This window comes from Caenorhabditis briggsae (assembly GCF_000004555.2).
Source record: "Caenorhabditis briggsae complete genome, chrX, whole genome shotgun sequence".
Classification (NCBI taxonomy): Eukaryota; Metazoa; Nematoda; class Chromadorea; order Rhabditida; family Rhabditidae; genus Caenorhabditis; species Caenorhabditis briggsae.
The window spans coordinates 20,918,351-20,939,468 of record NC_013491.2 but is presented as its reverse complement, the minus strand read 5'-3'; the positions used below and the strand labels follow the sequence as shown (position 1 = coordinate 20,939,468).

The window sequence follows — 21,118 nt, the reverse complement described above, 5'->3', positions numbered from 1 at the left end:
ACCTATAGGGTTAAGAATCGAAATTTTCAAAGTTATGCTCAAACTCAATAAAACTTCATGAAATTTTGCAAAGCGTTTTTTTTGTCTATCTATGTGTTGCCTACATAAAATTGAGCACAAATCTTCAAAATTTAATTTTTTTTTAATTCTTTTTTTTTCGTGTATCACTTAAATTTCGATCCTGTGGACTGCTGGAAATGGGTCATAGTAATTTTCTACAGATTACAAGGTTCTTAAGTTATGCGCAAAATTCTAGAACATTCCAGAAAATTCTAAAAATTTTCAGAACATTCTAGAAAATTCCAGTACATTCTGGAAAATTCCAAAACTTCCAGAAAATTCCAAAAAGTTCCAGAACATTCTAGATAATTCCAGAACATTCTAGAAAGTTCCAGATCATTCTAGAAAAGTTCTAGAAAAATCCAGAAATTTGTAGAAAATTCCAGAACCCCATAATATGTTATCATTTGTTTTAGAATTATCCTATTCAACTAAATAATTATTAACAGTTGTTATTTTTTATTCAACAAGATACCTTCTTCACACTTCTCACGATAGTTGAAAAAGACAAAAAAAAACCAAAATCAAAAAACAACTGGAACATCAATAGTGCAGGAATTGTTTGAGGAGAGTTGTAAATGGCGATGAATTAGAATAAGGGAAATATTTTTTTAAAAATTTCTCTGAAGAAAAAAAGTAAAGAGGGAACCAATTCAAACAGGAACTCCACGAAACTTGTAGACAGTCCTGATGCGAGTGTATCCAAAACAGTTAACGTAGTCGTTGTAGATCACAATGATTTTCTCAATCATCCAGAAAGTGATCAAAGGGCCTGGAATATAATTATCACAAAATGAACGGCTTTAATAATTCACAGCTGCATCCGGCAATGAAAATGGAAATCGAGAGAATGACTGGATAAAAAGCGTAGATGACAAACTCGTTGAATACAAGTTTTTCGTCTTTTGGTGATGCGACCATGTATATAGAGACAGTTCCGGTTGTGTTCGATTCTCCTTGGATCCGCATCAAGAGCCTGTTGGAATCAAATCGATAAAATTAATATCCCATTGCCAAACTCACGGTTCATCGTATTTTTCACATCCTATTGATCCGAGGTTGGATACAATTGTGAAGTACTTTGGTGAAACAACGATCGCTTCATTCTGCTTGATGGTTGATGATGTGGTTGAGCGCAATCCACACTTGCTCAGGGCCATGCTTATGTTTTTCACTTGATCCATCTCGATACGGACACTCAAATCGGATCCGGTCTTTTCAGCTGAAGTTTTATCATTTTAAGAACTACCTTTAATCGATCAAATGCCTATACTGTAGTTTAGACTCGATTATCTCGGTTCCTATGAGATACATCAAAAATTTGTCAACTGTTAAAATGTTTTCCACGGTATCAGAGATGTTTCTTCAATTGATCGTTTTTGCAAATTGTTCGCAGAAATTGAGATAATGGAAGTCAAAGTTGAGGTAAAGAAACTGCATGTTTTGAATAGTTTCTTTTTGTCTACCGAAAGCCTACCTGAAATAGCCATCGCTTCGAGTTCATTCATTGCAATGAATGCTTCTGTACAGTTGAATCCGATATTAAAACGGTATGCGAGCAGCCCCGCGTTGCTCCCGTATTGAGAACGCTCGGCCGAAGATGGAGAAATTTTTGGCAGAGTAAGAGATCCGACAATGTACGCAACATTGTTGATTGGGGAGGAAACAAGGATGAGAAAAATGAATAATTTCATTCTCCTGAAATTATTTCAATAGAATGATATGCATACCGTATTCTCATTAAAAGAAGCCTTCCCAAACCGTCAACTTTAAGCCAAATTATCGGATTTTTTTTTCAAAAGATATCGGAAAAATTGCAACGACTAAATCAGTTATCGTAATATTATAATTGTTGTATCAGTAGAAAATGTTTGATATCTCACAGAAGAATTGAGATAATTGAGCTCAAACTTGACAATGTAGGCGCCTTTCTATTCCAGGTCTGACGATATATTCTGATGAGAGAAATCAAAATCCATAATGTTTTTCCGGATATCTGGAACGAATTCTAAATTTTATAGAAAAAGAATGAATGAAAAATACCAACCAAAACTAAATGAGTCCAGAAAGAAAACCCCCAACGGGAAAATGGGCGTGGCCGAAACAAAGAAAAAGCGTATTCAGTTCTACGGTGAGGTTCGGGGGCTTGTGGACTAAGTGAGAAAGGTGATGAACCTAGAAAAAATATGATTGAATTGAAAATTGAAAAATTCGAATTTTTTCTTTACATTGGAAAGCATCTAGGATTAGAGGGTAAATGATTGGATTTTTGTAGGAATGAAACAAAATTGAAAGCTGCTGTCATAATTTTTCAAAACCTTCGATAATTTTTCAAAACCTTCGATATCAAAAATTCAATCAGATTAATAGTTTACTGAAAAACTCGTCTTGAAATGTTTCATTGTTTATCACGTCACTGAGATTAATACTGAAAACTTTTATTTGCTCCTATATGGTAGACAATAAACAAGTCCACAGTGACACTCAAGTGGCCCGAAACATAATTTACCTTTGGGTTTAACAAACAGATGACAATTTCTGCATCATCATTATCTGGCGGAGTGATGTTATACTGAAAAGCGCGGATTTTGTTCTCAAAAATATTTTGTGTATGTAGGGAGAGTTATTCAGCAAAAGTTGAAAAAAGTCGACAAAGTCAGGAAAGTCGACAAAGTCAGGTCAAAAGTCGACAAAGTCAGGAAAGATAAAACAACTGTATCAATAAAGAGAAGCGTTTAACCGATCAGCTGTAACAACAATTTAATATTTTGCAAATTCATACTCAGAGATATCAACACATCAACCTTTGTTACATTTTTGTAATTGTATCTTTTCCAATAAAAGAAATTTTAAAAAATTAATTTTCCGAAAATATAAATGTTTTTCTGCACTATCGTATCCGATGGATTTTCGTTCATAGCCTCTGTACCACTAATTATTTATTATTTGGATTTCATATTTTTATTACCATAATCGGGGCGTTTACAATTTTTTATTCAGAAAAATTATGAGCAGCAATTTTCTTTTTGGAAAGCGGCAGTTATTTGAAGCGGAAAATTGTAAAAAATTTTGGGAGTTTGAAAGGATTAAGGCAAAGATAAATGGTATTGAATTTTAAAGAAAACCATAAAATTTATAAACCTCAAATTTTTGTGACAATATTTTTCAGGCTTCTCAAATTTGTGTCTGAAAATATCAGAAACAAAGGTTTTTCTGTTTCTGCTTCCAATAATAAAGAATACATATAAAAACACAACATCGTTAAAATTCTGGAGTGTTTTGTTCTCTCTGATTCCACGATACTAAAATGTATTCAATAATTGAAAATCATCACAGTTTGATTTAGAGCAATTCAAAGTTGACGATAGCCGAAACAACACTTGATAAGGATTTTAGTGATATCTTGTGGTAAGAAATTTCTTTTGAAACTATATGTTGCTCAGATTTTTAAATTGAATCTTTGCACGTTTTTGGATTAATTTAACTTTAAATAATTTTTTAATTGATAAAGTGTGGCAAAATATTTGCATTTGTTAACGAAAATTTTATTTGAATTTGTTAACGAAAATTTTATTTGCATTTGTAACGAAAATTTTTTAACTTTTGAAATTTTAAGTTTTTTGACTAATTCTTTTCGTTTCTTTTTTTTCTGAGCTTGTTGAAGGCGATCCAAATACCTTATGCACCTAAAACGAAATACTTTCCCGAAAACCCATAACACACATAAAACTCTTTTTGGCAGAAAAGTAATCAGGGAAAGCAATTTGCTATACGGCAAAAAAAAGAACGTAGAAAAAACGAGATTCTTGCTGTCAACTCAGATTTGACTCAGAATTTGAGAGCAATTCATCAGCCCGACAAGAAAATCGGAAATCTGAATATTCTTGTTTTTTTGCAAAATCTTCCAACTTTTTGACACAAAACAATTTTTTAAAAAATTTATAGCAGAATTTTTACTATCTTTATTTTTGTTCAAATATATTATATGATTTTGAAGAAAAAATCTATTCATTTCTGGCTTTAAATATTTTTCCAGGGGTGTTTGGAACGGAATTCGGAATTCTGAAAACTCTGAAAGTTACGACCGGTTCTGGAATGAAATTCCGGGAGAAATGATTGCGAAACATTCTTTTTGTAATTAGAAGTTTTTGGACTACGGTATGTCAAAACAAAGTTAGCTTGCGGGTCTCGAACGGAATTAATTTTGATTTTTTTGTGCTGCTGAAATCTTTCTGTAAATTTTGGCGTTTTTGTGATGGGAAAATAAATTTCTGCTTTAAAATTAGAATTTTGAAAAATTCCAAAAATTCTGAAATTCCGAAAATTTTAAAACCGGAATATTCCGAGATTCCGAAGTTTTGAAAATCGAAAATTTCGACATTTCGAAAAATTCCGAAAAGGCCATTCCTTTTCGCATAATCCTTGTTTTCCGATCTCCTGAATCCTGTTCCGCCGAATCAGAAGAGTTCAATAATGTTCGTTTTCCTTTAATTTTTTATGCCGACAAAACTTCCGGAACTCATCAAGATTAAAAAATACAATTTAGATTTTTTCTTTGATCAGAAAATGTATTCATACTTACATTTTAAAACATAAAAACACTAGGAGATTGTAGTTTTTAATGATGATATACATGAGCACTAGTGTTATTGCTCTCTGCTGAATTTTGATGTCTAATCAGTTTCTCTCCGCCCATTTTTCTCTTTTCTCGTGATTACATTTTTTCAGATGCCCGCCCTTCCATTCTAGTCTATCAAAGCTCCTCCCATTCTTTGAAAAGTTTCTCACCTTTGTTTCAAACAAAATAGGTTTCAATAAACACCGACAGACTTCAGTCATTTTTTCTTTCATTTTTCAGACTGATTTCCATCGAATTTCACATTTCTTAATAATATATTAATTTCTGCCATTTGACTCCAATTTCGAAAAAAGTATTTTTTTAAATAGTGTTTTAGTGAAGTGGCTCTATTATTTTATGACTCTTTCTTGCCGACTCAAAATGACAAATACTCGTTTCTGAATAGGCAGGCAAGTGTGAGGAAAGGTGAATACGACAGAGCGCACTTGCTGTTTGTTCGCGGGAATTTGAATAAGATTTCCTAACATTTAACTTTGAGATAATTTATCTCGGTTTTTGTGAAAGATATAGAAAATTTATCAATTGATTAACTGTTTACCATAACATCAGAATCGTTTCATAATATCAGAATCTTTCACGAGAACCGAGATAAATTGCTTCAAATTTGACGGTAATGTGTCCTTTTGTTTTTGATATCTTGAACGGCAGCTAAGAAAAATTAGCTCAAACTTGCAATTCAAAATGTTTATCTTGTTTTAAAATACAATTTTTTGAATTCGGGAAAACTTTCATTAGAAATGGAAACTTAGACGTTTAAATACGATATGAATACTAGCCTGTATTAGAAGGGCCCCTTTAGTAGAAGAGCCTTCCGAGAGAGACTCGGAAAAATAGAAGAGCCTGCAGAGAAGTCACATAAGGGGAGTGTTGGATTCCCCCTGATCACTCCAAAAGAATAAAGCTACTCGAGTTAGATAGGAAAAGCGGTATAAGCGGACAAAAAGTACGAGAATCAAGGAAACCTAGAATATCTGTAGCGCAGTGAATGGAGCGGACAGATGAGCAGTGTGAAGACGATAAAGCATAAGTATCAGTGACTAGTTTATTGTCAGAGACAAAAAGGGCAAAAAAGGTAATTAAAGCCGAAGAGAAGTAACGGTCCTTTGAGTCGTGAAGTCGATAAACACACAACACACTTCTCAGAGGACAATCGTAACAACTGGCATTCTAAACCAGCAGAAAAGACGACTGAAGTGTCTGCGTGGGAGAGTGTGTGTCCGGTCCCGTCGCGGCGAGACCCAAGCGGTGGGGCGCGCTTACTAAAAGCGAGGAAATTTGAATATGGATTTATGTAACAAAAATAGAAAACAAGGGTAAATACTGGGAATAATGTTATAATAAAAGAGGTTTCTGAGGATCAAGCGCAGTGGTCTGAGCCTGAGAGATCCTTAGAATACCTTCAGGTTGGCAAACCTGTTCATGGTCACATGGGCTTGTCAACAGAGCCCCCTGTAACAGAAGGGCCTCCGTAATAGAAGTGACCTCTATGAAAAAGAACCTTCGTTCAAAAGTGTTTTGAAATCAGAAAATTTCCGTACTTTTTCAGTGCAAAATATTCCGGGGACTCCATAATTTAATAGAAATTTGATGAAACTGCATTTTTCGATGAAAATCTTGCTAAATTTTGGTGAAATTGGCAAATTTTCATGAATTTTGAACGAAACTTTGTCGAATTTTTCAATGCTAAATTTCGAATAAAAAACTAGCCAAAGAAATATGAGAGCCCTCTCTAATTGAAGGGCCCTCCGGAGGAACCTTGGAACAATAGAAGGGCCGGCCTTTCTAATACAAGTTTTACGGTACTTTTCAAACTGTCATAAACCATCAAATGTTTTGTGTTTTGCCTCTTTTCAAAAACTTGCATTCCTCTGACTTAGCCGAAAAAGAATATTTGAACAGTTTTTTTTTTCAGGTCTAATGAAATTCTCAGTCATTCTCCTATTTATTCTTGGCCCTCCTAAAGGATTCGCTTTTGTGCCTGGCTCGCGCACCATTCCAAACCAACAGACAGTTATGACTCAAGCGGATCTGATAAGAATTTCGAATGAACCTGGATTGCTCAGCTATGATTACGAAATAGAAGGAAACAGTACATCTATCGTTCTTTATGAACTCGAAGGAATGGCTCGCTTGGGTAAGAATAAGAAAAGTCTTTTCAGATCTTTCAAAAATTTTTTTTATTAATTTAATTTCAGCCGAACGAAAAGGTTATGACATGAGTGTTCGATTCGAAACCTCCCAGGGCGGCAACATCACGATCTCTTTGGAAAAGTGTGGTCTCTTATCGTCCCCATTGTCGATTATGATTCAAAACGAGGTTCTCATCGTATCCCCAAGTTACTTCAACATTCTCACAAACATTGGATTGGCATGTTGCAGTGAGGTGGAGACTACGTAAGTTGCTTTTCCAAAAACGTTTCCAAATAAGTTTCAATTTTAGAATGCTCATGCACATTTACGGAGATACAGGGACGAGTGGAAACGTTTCGGTCAACATCTTAGAGTATGACATAAACGGAGACGCTCTAGTTCATCAAACTCTCGTTCGCTTGTTCTATCCGGTCACCTTTATTTTCATAGTTATTCTGTTTTCATGCGCTTGTGAGGGAAATTCAGGAGTTAGCTTCAAAACATGGAACATTTTCAGATCCATCGAAGTTCTGCTGCTTCACTGAACCTATTATCGTAAAATGCGGAGGTTACAAAACCTGGATGGATTGCCCACGACGCAGAATTGCGTATTCTCGGAAAGGAGCATCTGTCTAAATCAAAATACTTTGAGTCGTCAATCCTTTTCTCTTTTTCTTTTTCAGAGTAACCATTTTAAGATAATTCATCCTTTTTTTCCCTCCCAGTTGTTTATCCCATCTCATTCCAGTTCCACATATTTCTCAATCAAAAAAGGACAGTTAATTTTCTTTCTTTTGTTTCCGTCGATTCCTTTTCTTTCCAACCCCACTCATTTGAATATTATAATACCTCCCTGAACCAATCTGTTGCATGTCAACCTCTCCCACCTTTAGGCATGTCTGCTCATCCTCTAATCGACAACAGGTGACAAGTTATTATAAACATTTGGGGGTAACCTGATACACTAATGCCAGACGGCCGTGTTTCACGCCTCTACAGAGGATGCGCATGTACGGAAGAAAGGTAGACAATGACGCAATAAGGAAAAGAAAATTATCGAGAAGTTTCTTTAGGAGCTCCAGGGAGACTTCGGATGTTTCCATATATCGTGAAATACACAATTTCAGATTTGGAAGACAATTTTCTGTAAAACAAAACCCAATACACCATATTTAACCTTAACAAGTATTACTTTTCGACACAAAAGCATTTTTCTAAAAACAAACATCCGAAAAACATTTCTGAATTTCCGAAATTCTCAAATTCCAAAAAATTTGTAAAAACCGGAATAATCTGAAATAATAAAATCCAAAAACTGACAGGAGATTTTTCGGAGTTTTTTTGGAGTTAGGGTATGCATTCTACCGTGACAGTGTACAACGCTTAATGTCCCTCTGCGTACAGTTGTCGTCCTCGCCTTTATGTATGCAATCGGGCGGCCGCTTTCTCTCTGCCCGCATGGCTCAGTCGGTAGCGGCGCCGCACCCTCGATCGTCACCCCCACAAGTTCAACTCCTCGAGGGGCATATTTAAACAGAATTTCGAGAAAATTATTTTTTCATGTCCCCCCACCTTTAAGTTTTTTTAGATCAAATTTAAATTTTCTGAAGTTCAAAATTGTGTATGAAACTTTAGTAATTCAAAAATTCAGGAACTCAGCATCCGAAAATTCCTGACCAGGGAATGGTGTAAATCTGGTACGGAGTTATGACACATGACCTATATCATTGGAAAACTAAGAAAAAGTTATTTCCGAAAATGATTTCAGAATTTGCTATTAAGCCGTTCGATTAAGTCTGAAGCTCTAGATTTACAACTGTTTTCTCTAGTACAATGGAAATGTTTGACCGCGTGGACACTGAAAACATGATTCTATTCAAAAACAATAGAAAATATCTATACACGCGTTTTAAATTTCTACCGAAATCGAGGAAAAAGTAGTGAATCCAGAGCTTTAAACCTAATTTTCTTAGAGATTACGGCTCCATATAAAATTCTAAAATCATATTCGAAAATAATTTTTTCTAAGCTTTAGCTTATGATATAGGTCATGTGTCCTAACTCCATATCCAATTTACACCATTACCCGGTGAGCTCAAAAGCTCAAAAACATTATAAATTCAAAATTCGACAGTATGAATCAGCAGAAATTTCGAAAATGTAGTTTTTGAAAAGTTCAGAATACCAATTCCGAAATTTGATAATCGGTTTGTACCTGCCGGGGATGAAATTGGTGGTTCCCACTTACAAACCCCGCAGATTTTGATTTTCTTGCCACTTTGTTTCAAGCCATATGAACACTTAAGACACGATTTCTGAGAAACTCGAAAACACCATGGCAATGGAAAAATTCAAAATGGGTATAGAAGTTTGATATTGTATGGGGTGGGTATTGTTAAAACGAACATTACTGAAATGTTGCCCTTCGGATGATTATTTTTCGAAACTTCTGACATGAGCTAATGTCTGAAGTACCGTGTTCCAAATAACTGTATCAATCGGTCAGTAATTCCTTTACTTCTTTTTTCTTTATACTATACATGTGACTAATCGCATTCATATCTCAAGAGGTCAAAGAGCACCCTTCTGCTGCATGCATCCTATTCCTTCTTACTAGGCCATTCGCCCTCTCGTTGGGGTACTGTATGAGGACGAACAAACGAGAAGTGTTTAAGAATGACTGAATATTGAAAGAGAGAAAGTATCGCTAAAGTTTCATGAAAATAAATTTCCGTAACCAAGCAGAAATTTCCTATTCAACAAGACCCAACACGAGGTATTTATTGGAAGACCGTTCGAAAAATTAATTTCGGAAACAAATTGCATATTTTTCAAAGAAACAGATACTGATTATGAAATAGACAGCTTTTCTGCTAAACAAATGTACTTGGAAGATCTTGGGGGACCTAACATAATCAATGTTAAAAAAACTGACACTTCGAACTGTAAAGAATATGTATCTCATACTCACAATTGGTGCCAGACTTCGTAGCAAAATAAGACAATTACAGAGACGGACAAAAAGTGATTTATGAAACTTTTACTTCGTGATTTTTTTGAGTAAGATAGTAAGATAGTACAATCGATCGATCCTTACAAATATGGAAGCATACGGAGCAAAATCTCGAATCCGACATTTCTAAAATTCGATATGAATTTCATACTTGCAACAAACCGGGCCATGTTTTTATCAAAATTTTCCACACCCGGCACAGTAATTCCTTCGATCGTTTCTTTAAAACTTCCTAACCAATAAAAAACAAAGTTATTGCGAAACTCACAAAGAACGGATTCGGAGAAATTGCTTGTATTTTAAAAACTCTTGTGAAAAAACTCTTGAAAAAACTGGGCTCATCGAACCGAGCTCGAATGAATGAAGTCCTGTCGAAAAATCAGAAATGCAGAACAATTTATTGTCAAAACTCGAGTATTCGAATTTCGGAAATTTTTTGAAATTTTGATGTCCCTTTGCGATGTCCCTTTATTTGAAAGTAAATCTTTGAGACAATCACATTCGGCATTTCATAGAATTCGCAAGGGAACTTCAGCACAGCACAAACCCAGATTTTGATGAAAATTGCAGGTTGGAAATCGCCAATCTAAACATCTCTGAAAAAAGGCGATTTTTTGGTACTGAAACTGATGTAACTCGGCTGAAACTGGCGGGCGGATTCTAAAATTTTCAGAGATATATATTCGTTTATTCGAAAATTTGAAGATAAATAAAGAGTAATGGGAACCGGGAAAAGAAAATGATAAAACGAAGCTAAGAAGGACTAACCCGCAAGAGTTAGTCCTAATATGGGGAAAGAAAAGAGACATAGTGGCAAGATCAAAAGGATGAGGGCAAGTCAGAAACGGGTAATCGAGATCTCAAGAAGTGATAAGAATTTTGAGAGAGGCAAAAAAGTGTGGCAGTTCTTTACAATAGCGTTCCAAACCGGCATCGTTTGGGCAAAATAGTCGTTGATTTTGGGGTGGTGGCATATAAGTAACCTGGGGTGACGGGCCGAGGAGGAAATGGAGACATGAGAATCTAAAACATGAGGATCTAGAGATGTCTTGATAGACTATTTTCAACCTTTCCTGAAATGTTCACAAAATCTGGGTTTGTGAGGTGTTGAGGTTCCATGACCGGTGTTTTTTGAGATATTGGAGTTTTTGAAATTCTGGATTTTCGTGTGTTTTCAATCATTTTTTAATAACTGTAACCATTTTGGAATATTTGGCCTGTTTTTCAACTTTGTACCGACCCCAAAACACATCAACGAAAATTTGAATTTCATCTTTTCTTTTCCATTCTTCTACCAAAACATATTTGTTGACCACAGCTATTTCACCTCCGCTATGTTTTTGCTTTCTCCTTTTTTTCCATCAAATGACGGCTGCTACCCCTCATACAAAAGTGGGCGGGGCTGGTTTGCCGCTTCTCCTCCCCCCCCCCCTCTCCCACTCTCTCTCTCTCAGACAGTAACACACACCTACCAACGTCTTGGACAACAGACACAGACAGACAGACCAACAGATACTTGCAACTTCTACCAAGTCTATACCGAAAAATGAATTTCTTCTCAAAGTTTTTCAAATTCGGATGTGTTCCAAAGGAGAATAGTGAGTTTTTTTTTGTTTTGAGTTGGGGTTCAGGAACGTAAAACATTTTCGGATGGGAACAGAAGAATATTTTACTTCGAGGTTTAAAACTAAGGACCAGTTTCTATCCGCAAACTTTATTCAGGCCAAAATTTCTGTCTCCGTATTTCCGAAGTTTTTAAAATTATTGAGATTTTTAACATCTGTATCACACCTATGTGCTGTCTTATAGAAACAAATATTTTCAACTGACTGAAGTAATTTCTAGAACCGGTGACAAACTGATTTTCTTTATCAAGTTCGACAACTACAGTGTGTAGTTAAACTAGGCATGTAGACAGAGATAAACCCAACAGTTTTGAATTCATTTTATTTTCTTCTCTTTTTTCTGTTTTTTTTTGTTTTAAAATTTATTGAAAATTTAGACAATAAATTCGAATTCTGAGAGCAAAAAAAAACAACTTGGTAGATGTTGCATCTTTTTTGGAGAAGAGGTAGGGTGACACCTGTCTGGTACGTGAGTCATAGCCAGCGTTTGTATGTATAATGAGAAATCTTCAGGTTTGGAGACTCTCTACACGTTTTTTTACTCGTTCACCCGCGCGATTATTTTGAATAGACAATAGCAAATAGTAAAAAAACATGGGGTTTAGAAGATTTTGAAATGCAGGCCCTGGCATCTAGACATACAAACACACAGAAAGGGGAGAGGGAAAAAGATGGACTATTAAAACATATAATCGCAGACAGTTCGTCGTTAGATTTTCAACACTATTTTTGATTATATTAAAATTAGAACAACTTTTCTTTCAGGCGCCAACTACACCGTGGCTTACGGACCAAACGATCCGACCGTTGCCCCGCGTCTGTTCAACTCGACGCTCCTCGGCGATTCACTGCTTGAAGAAACACTGCGAATTCCGAGCGACGAGGGCAAATTCCCAACAAAAGAGAAGATCATTGAGCATGCGAAGAGATTCATCAAAGCGAGAGTCAGAACCCTCGCTTATTCGGATTCTAATTTGAAGGATATGTACGAAATTCTGGAGAGTTGCATGAACGAGCGGGTTGCAATGCATATCTGGTGCATTTCGCGGACTCCTAGAGAAACCAGAGACGCCATGGAAGAAACTTTGTTGCCGAACTATTTGAAGTTGCTGATAAACCCGGATTGGGATGTGCAATGGTCGATGTATAAGGACCTAACCGACCACGCATATTTCCCGCAGTTCTATAAATGTCAGCTGAAATCGGACTTCAATTACCGGCAGAACTCTCATGGTGTGTTTATCCAAAAAAGATCATTGAATGTTTCTCTTTTTTCAGAATTCTTTATCAGAATGAATGACTTCATCAACTACCTCCTCTTCCACAGAAAGGGTGAAGTCACCTTTTGCCAGATGCTCCACTACATGAAAGATGAGTTCGACGGGTACGTGGCTCGAGATCTCCTCGTACTCTACTACTATCACAAAACCAAGAGAGGCAGTCAGAGAATGGAGGAATATCTGATGGCGAAGTACCAATTCATCAGATACGATAAAGTTTTGGAAAACTTCAATTCTACTCATTGTATGCTGGAGGACACAGAAGTGACCAAGCATCCATTCTATATGGAATACTTTCTGGCAAAAAAGAATGTTCAAACAAAGTACAAGTTTAAGTTTGGTGAGTTTTTTTTTTCTCAAATAATCGCTTAAAAGAAAGATATAATATTCCAGATCCCTACCATGCGTGCTACAAACAGGCTGCTGATTATTGGATCCACTTCCGTTTGACCGTTCGCGATGGCGCCGAAAAACTTCCAGAGATTGTGAAAGAAATGTACGAATACCTGGAGGACAATATCTCGTCGGACCGTGCTTACGAATTGTTCCTCATCTCTCAATTCCGGATGGACATGGCAAAGATTCGTAGAATGGAGGCCTATCTTTCAGAGAAGTATCGATCAGGGCTCGTGACTCCGACGTTGCCTGGTGTGAAAGCTGAGTATGTTGCTAATTCCGATGGTGAGTGGGAACTGTTAGGAAAAACGAAAAAAAAATTGGCTCTTTCCAAGAAGAACGGTCCGAAGCGGGCCGGTTAATTTCTAACACACATTTCAGCAAGAAAAACGAACAGTTTGCTGATAATTGAGAATTCCAGTACTTTTTCACTGGAATTTTTTCAGAGTGTATTTGGTTTATAATTAAAGGGTTAGGCAGATACGCCTTGTTCACATCAGTGCTAGAAAAAAGCGTTTTGGCCTAAGCCTACAATACGAAAAACCTAATATTTTGCGAAAAATTCCTGAAAGTGCTGAAATTCACAAGTATAATAAAATGTTAAGTTTTCCAATGGATTTTTTGAAAACCATTCCGTTTTGTTTTTATATTTCGGGAATACGGTTTCCAGATTAAGCTTGGCTGGGACCGTTGTCGTACCTTTGGGATTGTTCTCGGGACATTGGGACCGTAATCGGAACAATTGGACCGTTGCCGCAATTCTTGGGACCGGTATTCCGATGATGGGACCGGCGGTCCCGTTTTGGGACCGTTCTTCCCGGAAAGAGCCAAAAAATTGTATTTAATTCAGGATCTGAAACAGGTTACAATCGTGAAAATTTGACAAAACAAATTCAAAGAACGCAAAAAAAAGAAAATATTTTGGTCGTTTCTAAAATGGTTGGAATTTTCCGAGTTTTCGTAATCCCGAATCATGTCCTAAACATCTCTGATACAAATGAAAAATAACGTCTACATAAACTATATAATATATGTTGCAGAATGCACGTACTTCGCCGACCACTATGCCAACATCGACGGCATCATAAAGGCCAGCAGAAACTGCCACTCCATTTACACCTGGGGTAAAAACAGGAGAATAAATTCGAATTTCAATCTTAAAATTTTCCAGACATGTACGACCAAGTTCAAAAAATGCTCAAGCACAAAAGGAAGGCGCTCAATCAGAAACTGCAGAAGGAGCCAAAGCCGTCGAAGCAACTGCAGCACCACGACAAACTTCTGCACTTCTTGATAACACGTCCGAATGAGGAGCGGATTCGTGAGCTGTATGCCATGTGGTCATACCGCGTGCCAGACTGGGAGGACGCCTTTTACGGAAAGTACAAGACCTCTATCAAGATGTTGAAGAATTTCGGCACAGCGAAGAAAGTCAAAATGTTCAAATAACTGATGTAGTTATTTAGTTAATATGTATTCATCGCCGTTTTGTGTAGTTTCAATTCATTTTGTGTGTGGGATTTTATCCTGTAATCCTGTAGTTTGGTTGATTCATAACTTTTTGATTTTTATTGATTAATTTCTAATCTTATTTATTTTATTGCGTCATCGAATTTGAAAATTGTAAGACCACTAACCGCCAGATGTCTTCCCTATTCCTGTTCCTCGTCACTTTTTCATGTTTCCTCCTTTTCTATATACGGTTTCCTCATGATTCATCTACCCCTCTTTTCCGTTCATGTATTCTCTACGAGCCCTTTTTGCTGTGTCCGAGTGGTTAAAGAGATTGACTCGAAATCAATTGGACTCTGCCCGCGTAGGTTCGAATCCTTTGTTATTATCAACACTTCTAATGAACATCATCACAGGGTTTATCAATTGCAATAAAATTTGGGTTTTCAAAAATGCAAAAAAAAGGGGGAGGGCAGAACAGTCTAAAAAGCTGAGGGAAATTTCTATATTATGAAAAAATTTATCTATGGATCGCTGCGTCGTCGCTCTTCTTGAATATCCTCCATTGCCTCAACGATCGTCTTCCCTCCTGGAATCGTTCGTGCCACAATGTCCTCAAAACATTTGCACACAACTAGTCCCTGATTCAGCAATTGCACATTCTCCTGAAAATTGATATTAATGATTTTTTAAAAAGTTCACTGCTGAAAAGTTTACCTTTGTAGACGGCACGTTCGGCGTATTAACAATTGCTGTGTAGTACGTGATGAGGGAGTAGACGTAGTAGTAGTTTTCCGGGTGCGAGGTTCTCTAAAATTCAAATTCATTTATATATTTTTCGTATGAAAATTGTGATCAATTCTCTTTTTGACAAGTGAAACGGAAATTTTGAAATACTCAGTCAATTTCCGGCTTTAGTTGGTTACATTTGAAGTTTTGGATTTCAAAGAAAATTGTGGATTTTAAAGAAAAAATTGGGTTTTAAAGATCTCGAAAAACTTTAAAATCCAAAAATTTATTTGGAATATAAAATAAATAACTAGAGCCCAAATTCCTAGAATCCTTCAACCAGTACAATCACTTTTTTTCCCAAAAGGCATTTTCGATTTCTCCATTTTGTTGGCCATCGTTTCTGTCTAATTTAAAAAGTGTGAGAAAAACTCACAAAATCACGTTTTTTGAATAAATGTAAGATTAATTCAAATACGAAACTCAAAAATTTACAAATTTTACTAACATCTGTAATATCTGATATCGCAACGCCTCAAACATATCCCAATTTTAACAAAACTCAGATACTCACAGGGTGGGACAACAGCTTTTGAAGGCATCGCAGAAGCCCCTTAACGTCACGTATGAAGTCCTTGGAGTAGAGTAACTCCTGGGGCGGATTTTTCGGTACAGCGAACATGACGCGACTGACGAGAAAGTGTCTTCTGCGTGGTGATCAATAGGCCAGAGCGAGATGCGCGCGAAAACGTGCCCCTTATTGATTTTACAGTCCCCGTCGGGAAGGTCCCGTGTTGCGCACACTGCTGGGGCCACCACTATATTCCAGTATTGGACTGTCTAAGAGTGCGTCTGGTATGAAGGAGGGTGTATGTGACTCTTCGTGATTTTCTATGAGCTAATAGGTATCCTCATTTTCCGTCTACATATCAAGCAAAACTGCCTTTCTCTAGTTGTTCAATTATTTTTTTGTTTCCAAATTGGATTTTCATCTTTCCATCTATGTACCCATTCATTTATAACTTTTCACCGATCTATTTTGATATCTCAATCACTATTGCTAAGGAACAACCAAATTACCCGTGGTCTCAATTCTACCCGTCTTTTAGATTTGAAAAATTTGACCTAGATCAACATTAAGAGTTGATTATCTCAAATTCAAAAATTATTTTTTTTGCTTTGAAATCAGATTTTTCAGCTTCCATATTGTTCGTTCGTGTCATGTTATTTCTATTGTATCACAATCTTGCTGACTTGTCTTTACGGCGTTTTTTAGTATTAAGATCTTTTCCTGACTTAACAGGTTTCTTTCTTGGTATTTTTGCATTAGAAGCCATTTTTCATTTCAAAACTTTAAATATTTATCATCGGGTTTATCTATCAAAATTTGGTATTCCAAAGGTGTGTAAAAAACGGAGGCAAAAAATTCACAAAGTAGGAAAAATTATGTATTATGATAAATGAACTATTTGTTGTTGCGGCGTAGCTCCTCCGCAATCTCAGCCAGAGCCTCAGCAACAGTCTTCCCTCCTGGAATCGCTCTTGCAACAATATTTTCGTAGTGTGCGCACACCTTGAGGCCTTCTTTAAACAATCGAATGTTGTCCTGAAAATCAATTATCAAGGTGAAAAGTGTTTACTGCTGGAAGATTACCTTGCTTGATGGAACATTTGGCGCATTGACTATTGCTGTGTAATAGCATATCAAGCTGTATAGGATAGAGTAGTTGTCGGGAAGCTTCGCTCTCTAAAATGCAAATTTATGTAATTGTGTTTAGATTGCATCATTATGATTAGTTCTTTTTGTTTTTCCGGTCAATCACTGGAAAAAAGATTTTTGTCCGGTTGGTTGCAAAATACACGAAATTTCGTCAAATATTCAATTTTTAAAAAGAGAATGAGATTTTTTGGTTTTTCTTGGTCAAAAATTTCGATCCACTACTTTTGCGTGATCTAGATGCACATTATTTTCATAATCGCATTCTTTGCATGGCTCAATTTCAGATCAAATTAAAAATCCAAAATTTTTCAATTGCGCAACACAACGCCTAACACGTATCCCTATTCAAAAGTTCAAATACTCACCGGATGGGACATCAATTTGTGAAGGCATCGGAGAAATCCCTTGACGTTTTGGATAAAATCCTTAGAGTAGAGCAGTTCTCGGGGTGGGTTAGCCGGAACCGCAAACATCGCTTTAAAGTGAATAGGCAAGAAAATGTCTTCTGGTGGGTGATCTCTTGTCTAGAGCGATACGCGCGAGAAGACGTGCCCGTTATTGATCTTACAGTATTGATTTTACAGCAGTTTATTGATTTTACAGTCAGTGCCTCCCGTGTTGCGCACACTGGTGGTGTCCCGCTATATTTAAGCCTGGGACTGACTGTGTGTATGTCTTGTACAAAAGAAGGTGTATCTGACTCTTTGTGACGTTGTATGTTCCAATAGGTATCTGCACCGCCTATGAGAGGAGATATTAGGATTTCCATACGACACAGGTACTTCTAAATAGAGCAAAGGATATTAAAACAATACATTAGAAAATTGTAAATTGATGCTCAAAAACTTGCGATAGCCAGAGCATTGACTGTTTCAGACCCGCTTAAATTTTGTCTTTCAACCAAAGTTATAATTCAACATAGAAAAAAAACCAATCTCCGAAAAAGATACCGTTAACACTTTATAAGAATACCCAAAACTGTCAACTTTGACCCATTATATCTTATTTCCTGTGCTAGATATAAAAAGTAATAAACTGACAAAATGCTTATCATAATGTTAAACAACGTTTCGTCAGTTGATTATTTTTTGATTTTTTTCGCAGGAACCGAAATGAATTCTCTCAACGGCCTGCACTCCAAATTTTAGAACATTATAACGCTTTATTCAAATTTGATGCTAACACAAACTTCAGTCAAAATTTGAAGGTGCATAAATCGTAAACCGTTAGAACTATCAAAACACTACAAAATACAAAAATTCAGAACGTTTTTTTTCCAGATATTTTTCAGTTTGAATGTTTTTCTCAATCTCCTCTTGTTTGCGAGATGTTTCAAAAATTGCTCAAACCTTTAATTTTTTGCAGTAAGTAGAACTTTGATGCAGAACAAAATTAAGATCGTTGAAGAAATGTTAAATATGAAAATTAGACAAACAACATTTATTAAAAACAATTAACGGGACATTCTCAATGTGAGGACAACTTTAGAGTTTCAGAAAAAAAAGTAATTAAAAAAACAACAACAAAGTAATTAAAAAAAACAACAACAAACAACAACAAAATTAATCCTTCTGAAATTTCTTCATGACTCCGCCTCTTGAACATTCAATGATAATCACGTGTTGTCAGCCTGAAAAGTTGTTATTTGGTTAAGAAGAAAGCTTAAAACTTAAAATAGCAATTTCCAATCTAAAATTACCGTGAAAAATATATTAGATAGCCACCCCTAATTGAATGCCAGTCTCTACTATAGTGCCATCCTAGAGCATCTCCGAACAATAGATTGCCAGCCTCTAATATAATGGCACTGCAGAGTTGGTGTCACTGTGGTAAAAGTTGAATGATAAAAATCATTTTCTGGTTTTCTAGCTTTTTTTTCAAGCTTAAATAAGGTGTGTTGGAAATCGAGAGAAAATTGGCTCCAAACAATAAAGGGCCAGCCTCAAATTCGTTTCACCTTCTAATACATTGCCACCCCTGGCCAACCCCGAACAATAGAGTGTCATGGCTATCTAATAGAGTTTTTTACGATAAGTTTAAACATGAATATATTCGTTTCTGATTATACGAAAATCCATGTTTTTCTGAGAACTTGTAATGTCATGATTTTGGAATTATAAATATATAAAAACAAAATCTTCCAAAAAATCTAATGACGACCAAATAAATATTTTTTAAAAATTCGAGTTTTGGTTATTTTTGTTAACTATTCTTTGTATTTTGAATTGAAACTCCAATTGTTTGATGAATTACAAGCACAGCTTTTAAATGAATATTTTTCTTGCCTGGCCACGAAAAAATTTTTTCAGAAATTTTTTCAAAAGAAGACATCAGCATGATTTTTGAAATCCTCAGATTGTGAGATTTTAGTGGTAACCATCGAAATCCTTAAAAATCACTTCAAATAAGAGAAAACTTACAAAAAAGTCACTGAACGTTTTTGGCGTCTTCTGGAGGCGTCGCGGCCGTGTTGGCTCGATGGTCCAGCGTCCAAATTGTGTGCAGCAGAATTGAAAGCTAAAAATAGTAGTTTTCTTTGTGTGTGAAAATAGTTTTTTCTTGAAAAAAAAATCAGAAAAAGAACATTTTCCGATTTTTTTTCTGGAATTCTCCGAAAAATCGTTACCTGTGTGAGTTTTCTCGTGTGAGTTTTCCGACGAATTTCTCAGAATTCCAGTTTTCGGAACGTTGGAAAATTCCGAATTAGAGGCGCGAATTGGAAGTTCAGCATTTACAGCAGGAACCACATTTCCCGGATTTTCTTGATCTTTCACCCTCAAATCATCGAACAGTACCACAATCCTCCAAACGTTTTTTTGATTTTCTTCGTAATCTCTTCTGATAGAGTAAGCTAGATTACTAGAAGGTTCCGCGAAAATTGCATGGTTGTTCATAAGCCTTGAAACTCGCCCGAAGGTTTTAATTTGAGCATTCACGATTCCACAATGCTCCAGTTGTTCTTCAATGTCAAGACCTTTCAAAACTCCTAGTCCCTTCATCATTTCTATTTTTTCCAGACAAGTCTGGAAATTCGCAATTGATTTTCGATGAGAAATGGCGGCGCCCTGATAGTCGGCAAACAATCGAAACGGAGTTAGAGTCATGAAAAATTGGTTCTCGAGGTTGTGTGACTCCTTTATAATCGCTTCCATTTGCTCAACGATTGTGTAAAACTCACGTCGAGCTGTAGCGTGACCTGGAAAATTATTTCTTTTAAGAAGTAAAACCTCGAAAATTTTCGAAATCTTTGATTTATTCAAATTTGTTTTTAGTTTAAAGCTTTAAAATGAGTGTAAACACGACTGGGCTTCGCCTTTTTTGATTATTACAATGTTAAAGGCGCGTAGAGGGTCCGAAAAATTAAATTCAATATCAAATAGGTCTTGATTATACTTATTTTGAATCTATTAATATGAGACGTTTTTATTCGTTCAATACGTGAAACACACTAAAAATTTAGAAAGTTACGAGTTAAAAGCTGAATTTTCACAAAATGTTGATATTTATTTCGGCTATCTCGGTGAATTTTACTCTATTCTAATTTTATTTTTCCACATTGAACATTTTCAGAATAAGAGCTCTAAAATAAGTTTAATCGTGACCGTCCTTCCCTGAATTTTGCATTTCGGACCCCATATGCACCTCTAAGCGACGATATTCAAAACTGGCGCGGCCCATACTTGTAAAATTCCGGGCCGGTCCGCCAAAGCCCGGGCCCGGGCCGGGCCTCAGGAAATTTTCAAGGCCCGGGCCCGGCCCGGAAGGCCCGGTGTCAAAAATTCTGTATTTTTGAGCCAAATTTTGAGCTCTCAATATAATTTTTTCCATTTTTTTTTCGTATTTCGGATTGTTTGTCTGTCTGTTCAAAAAAGATCGAAAAACTCGAAAAAAATTTTTTTGGTCGAAAAAATCACGTAAGGGTGCTTTTAAAAAAATTCCCTTATGTGCTTTTTAAAAAATTCGAAACTAGTGAAATGATGAACCCGCCTGTATTGGCTTGTGTTCTATCAAAACAGTTTTCAGTGCTTGCTTTGTCTTAACCCACGTTTAACCACATATACATACGTTTCAAGC

The 21,118-nt window shown here is 36.2% G+C and overlaps 6 protein-coding genes and 1 non-coding gene across 7 annotated transcripts in view; 3 read left to right on the top strand and 4 right to left on the bottom strand.

Moving 5' to 3' along the window:
• Positions 1 to 713: 713 nt before the first annotated feature.
• Positions 714 to 1,754, bottom strand: CBG08927 (the record flags this gene model as incomplete). Its single annotated transcript, XM_045240760.1, has 4 exons — positions 714 to 832; positions 876 to 1,036; positions 1,084 to 1,282; positions 1,538 to 1,754. 4 exons carry the CDS (start codon positions 1,752 to 1,754, stop codon positions 714 to 716), a joined length of 696 nt encoding a protein of 231 aa, XP_045093875.1.
• A 4,862-nt stretch (positions 1,755 to 6,616) lies between these two features.
• On the top strand, positions 6,617 to 7,465 carry CBG08928 (the record flags this gene model as incomplete). The annotated part of the gene is made up of 4 exons (XM_002648701.1): positions 6,617 to 6,833; positions 6,895 to 7,093; positions 7,140 to 7,300; positions 7,347 to 7,465. 4 exons carry the CDS (start codon positions 6,617 to 6,619, stop codon positions 7,463 to 7,465), a joined length of 696 nt encoding a protein of 231 aa, XP_002648747.1.
• A 3,923-nt stretch (positions 7,466 to 11,388) lies between these two features.
• On the top strand, positions 11,389 to 14,592 carry CBG26786 (the record flags this gene model as incomplete). Its single annotated transcript, XM_045240759.1, has 6 exons — positions 11,389 to 11,440; positions 12,233 to 12,700; positions 12,746 to 13,087; positions 13,141 to 13,428; positions 14,184 to 14,267; positions 14,315 to 14,592. 6 exons carry the CDS (start codon positions 11,389 to 11,391, stop codon positions 14,590 to 14,592), a joined length of 1,512 nt encoding a protein of 503 aa, XP_045098842.1.
• Positions 14,593 to 14,904: 312 nt separating this feature from the next.
• Positions 14,905 to 14,984, top strand: CBG28374. The gene has a single exon. It is a non-coding gene (tRNA).
• A 135-nt stretch (positions 14,985 to 15,119) lies between these two features.
• CBG08930 lies at positions 15,120 to 16,006 on the bottom strand (the record flags this gene model as incomplete). The annotated part of the gene is made up of 3 exons (XM_002648702.1): positions 15,120 to 15,260; positions 15,313 to 15,405; positions 15,899 to 16,006. 3 exons carry the CDS (start codon positions 16,004 to 16,006, stop codon positions 15,120 to 15,122), a joined length of 342 nt encoding a protein of 113 aa, XP_002648748.1.
• Positions 16,007 to 16,789: 783 nt separating this feature from the next.
• CBG08931 lies at positions 16,790 to 17,517 on the bottom strand (the record flags this gene model as incomplete). Its single annotated transcript, XM_002648703.1, has 3 exons — positions 16,790 to 16,930; positions 16,979 to 17,071; positions 17,410 to 17,517. The coding sequence occupies 3 exons, from the start codon at positions 17,515 to 17,517 to the stop codon at positions 16,790 to 16,792; spliced, it is 342 nt and encodes a 113-aa protein (XP_002648749.1).
• A 1,132-nt stretch (positions 17,518 to 18,649) lies between these two features.
• CBG08933 overlaps positions 18,650 to 21,118 on the bottom strand; it is a gene marked incomplete at both ends in the record, with an annotated part of 4,514 nt that continues 2,045 nt past the window's right edge. Inside the window, 3 exons of the mRNA XM_002648705.2 lie at positions 18,650 to 18,674; positions 19,465 to 19,561; positions 19,671 to 20,240. Of these exons, the coding sequence (XP_002648751.2) occupies positions 18,650 to 18,674; positions 19,465 to 19,561; positions 19,671 to 20,240 (692 nt within the window). The remainder of the gene's footprint in view (positions 18,675 to 19,464; positions 19,562 to 19,670; positions 20,241 to 21,118) is intronic.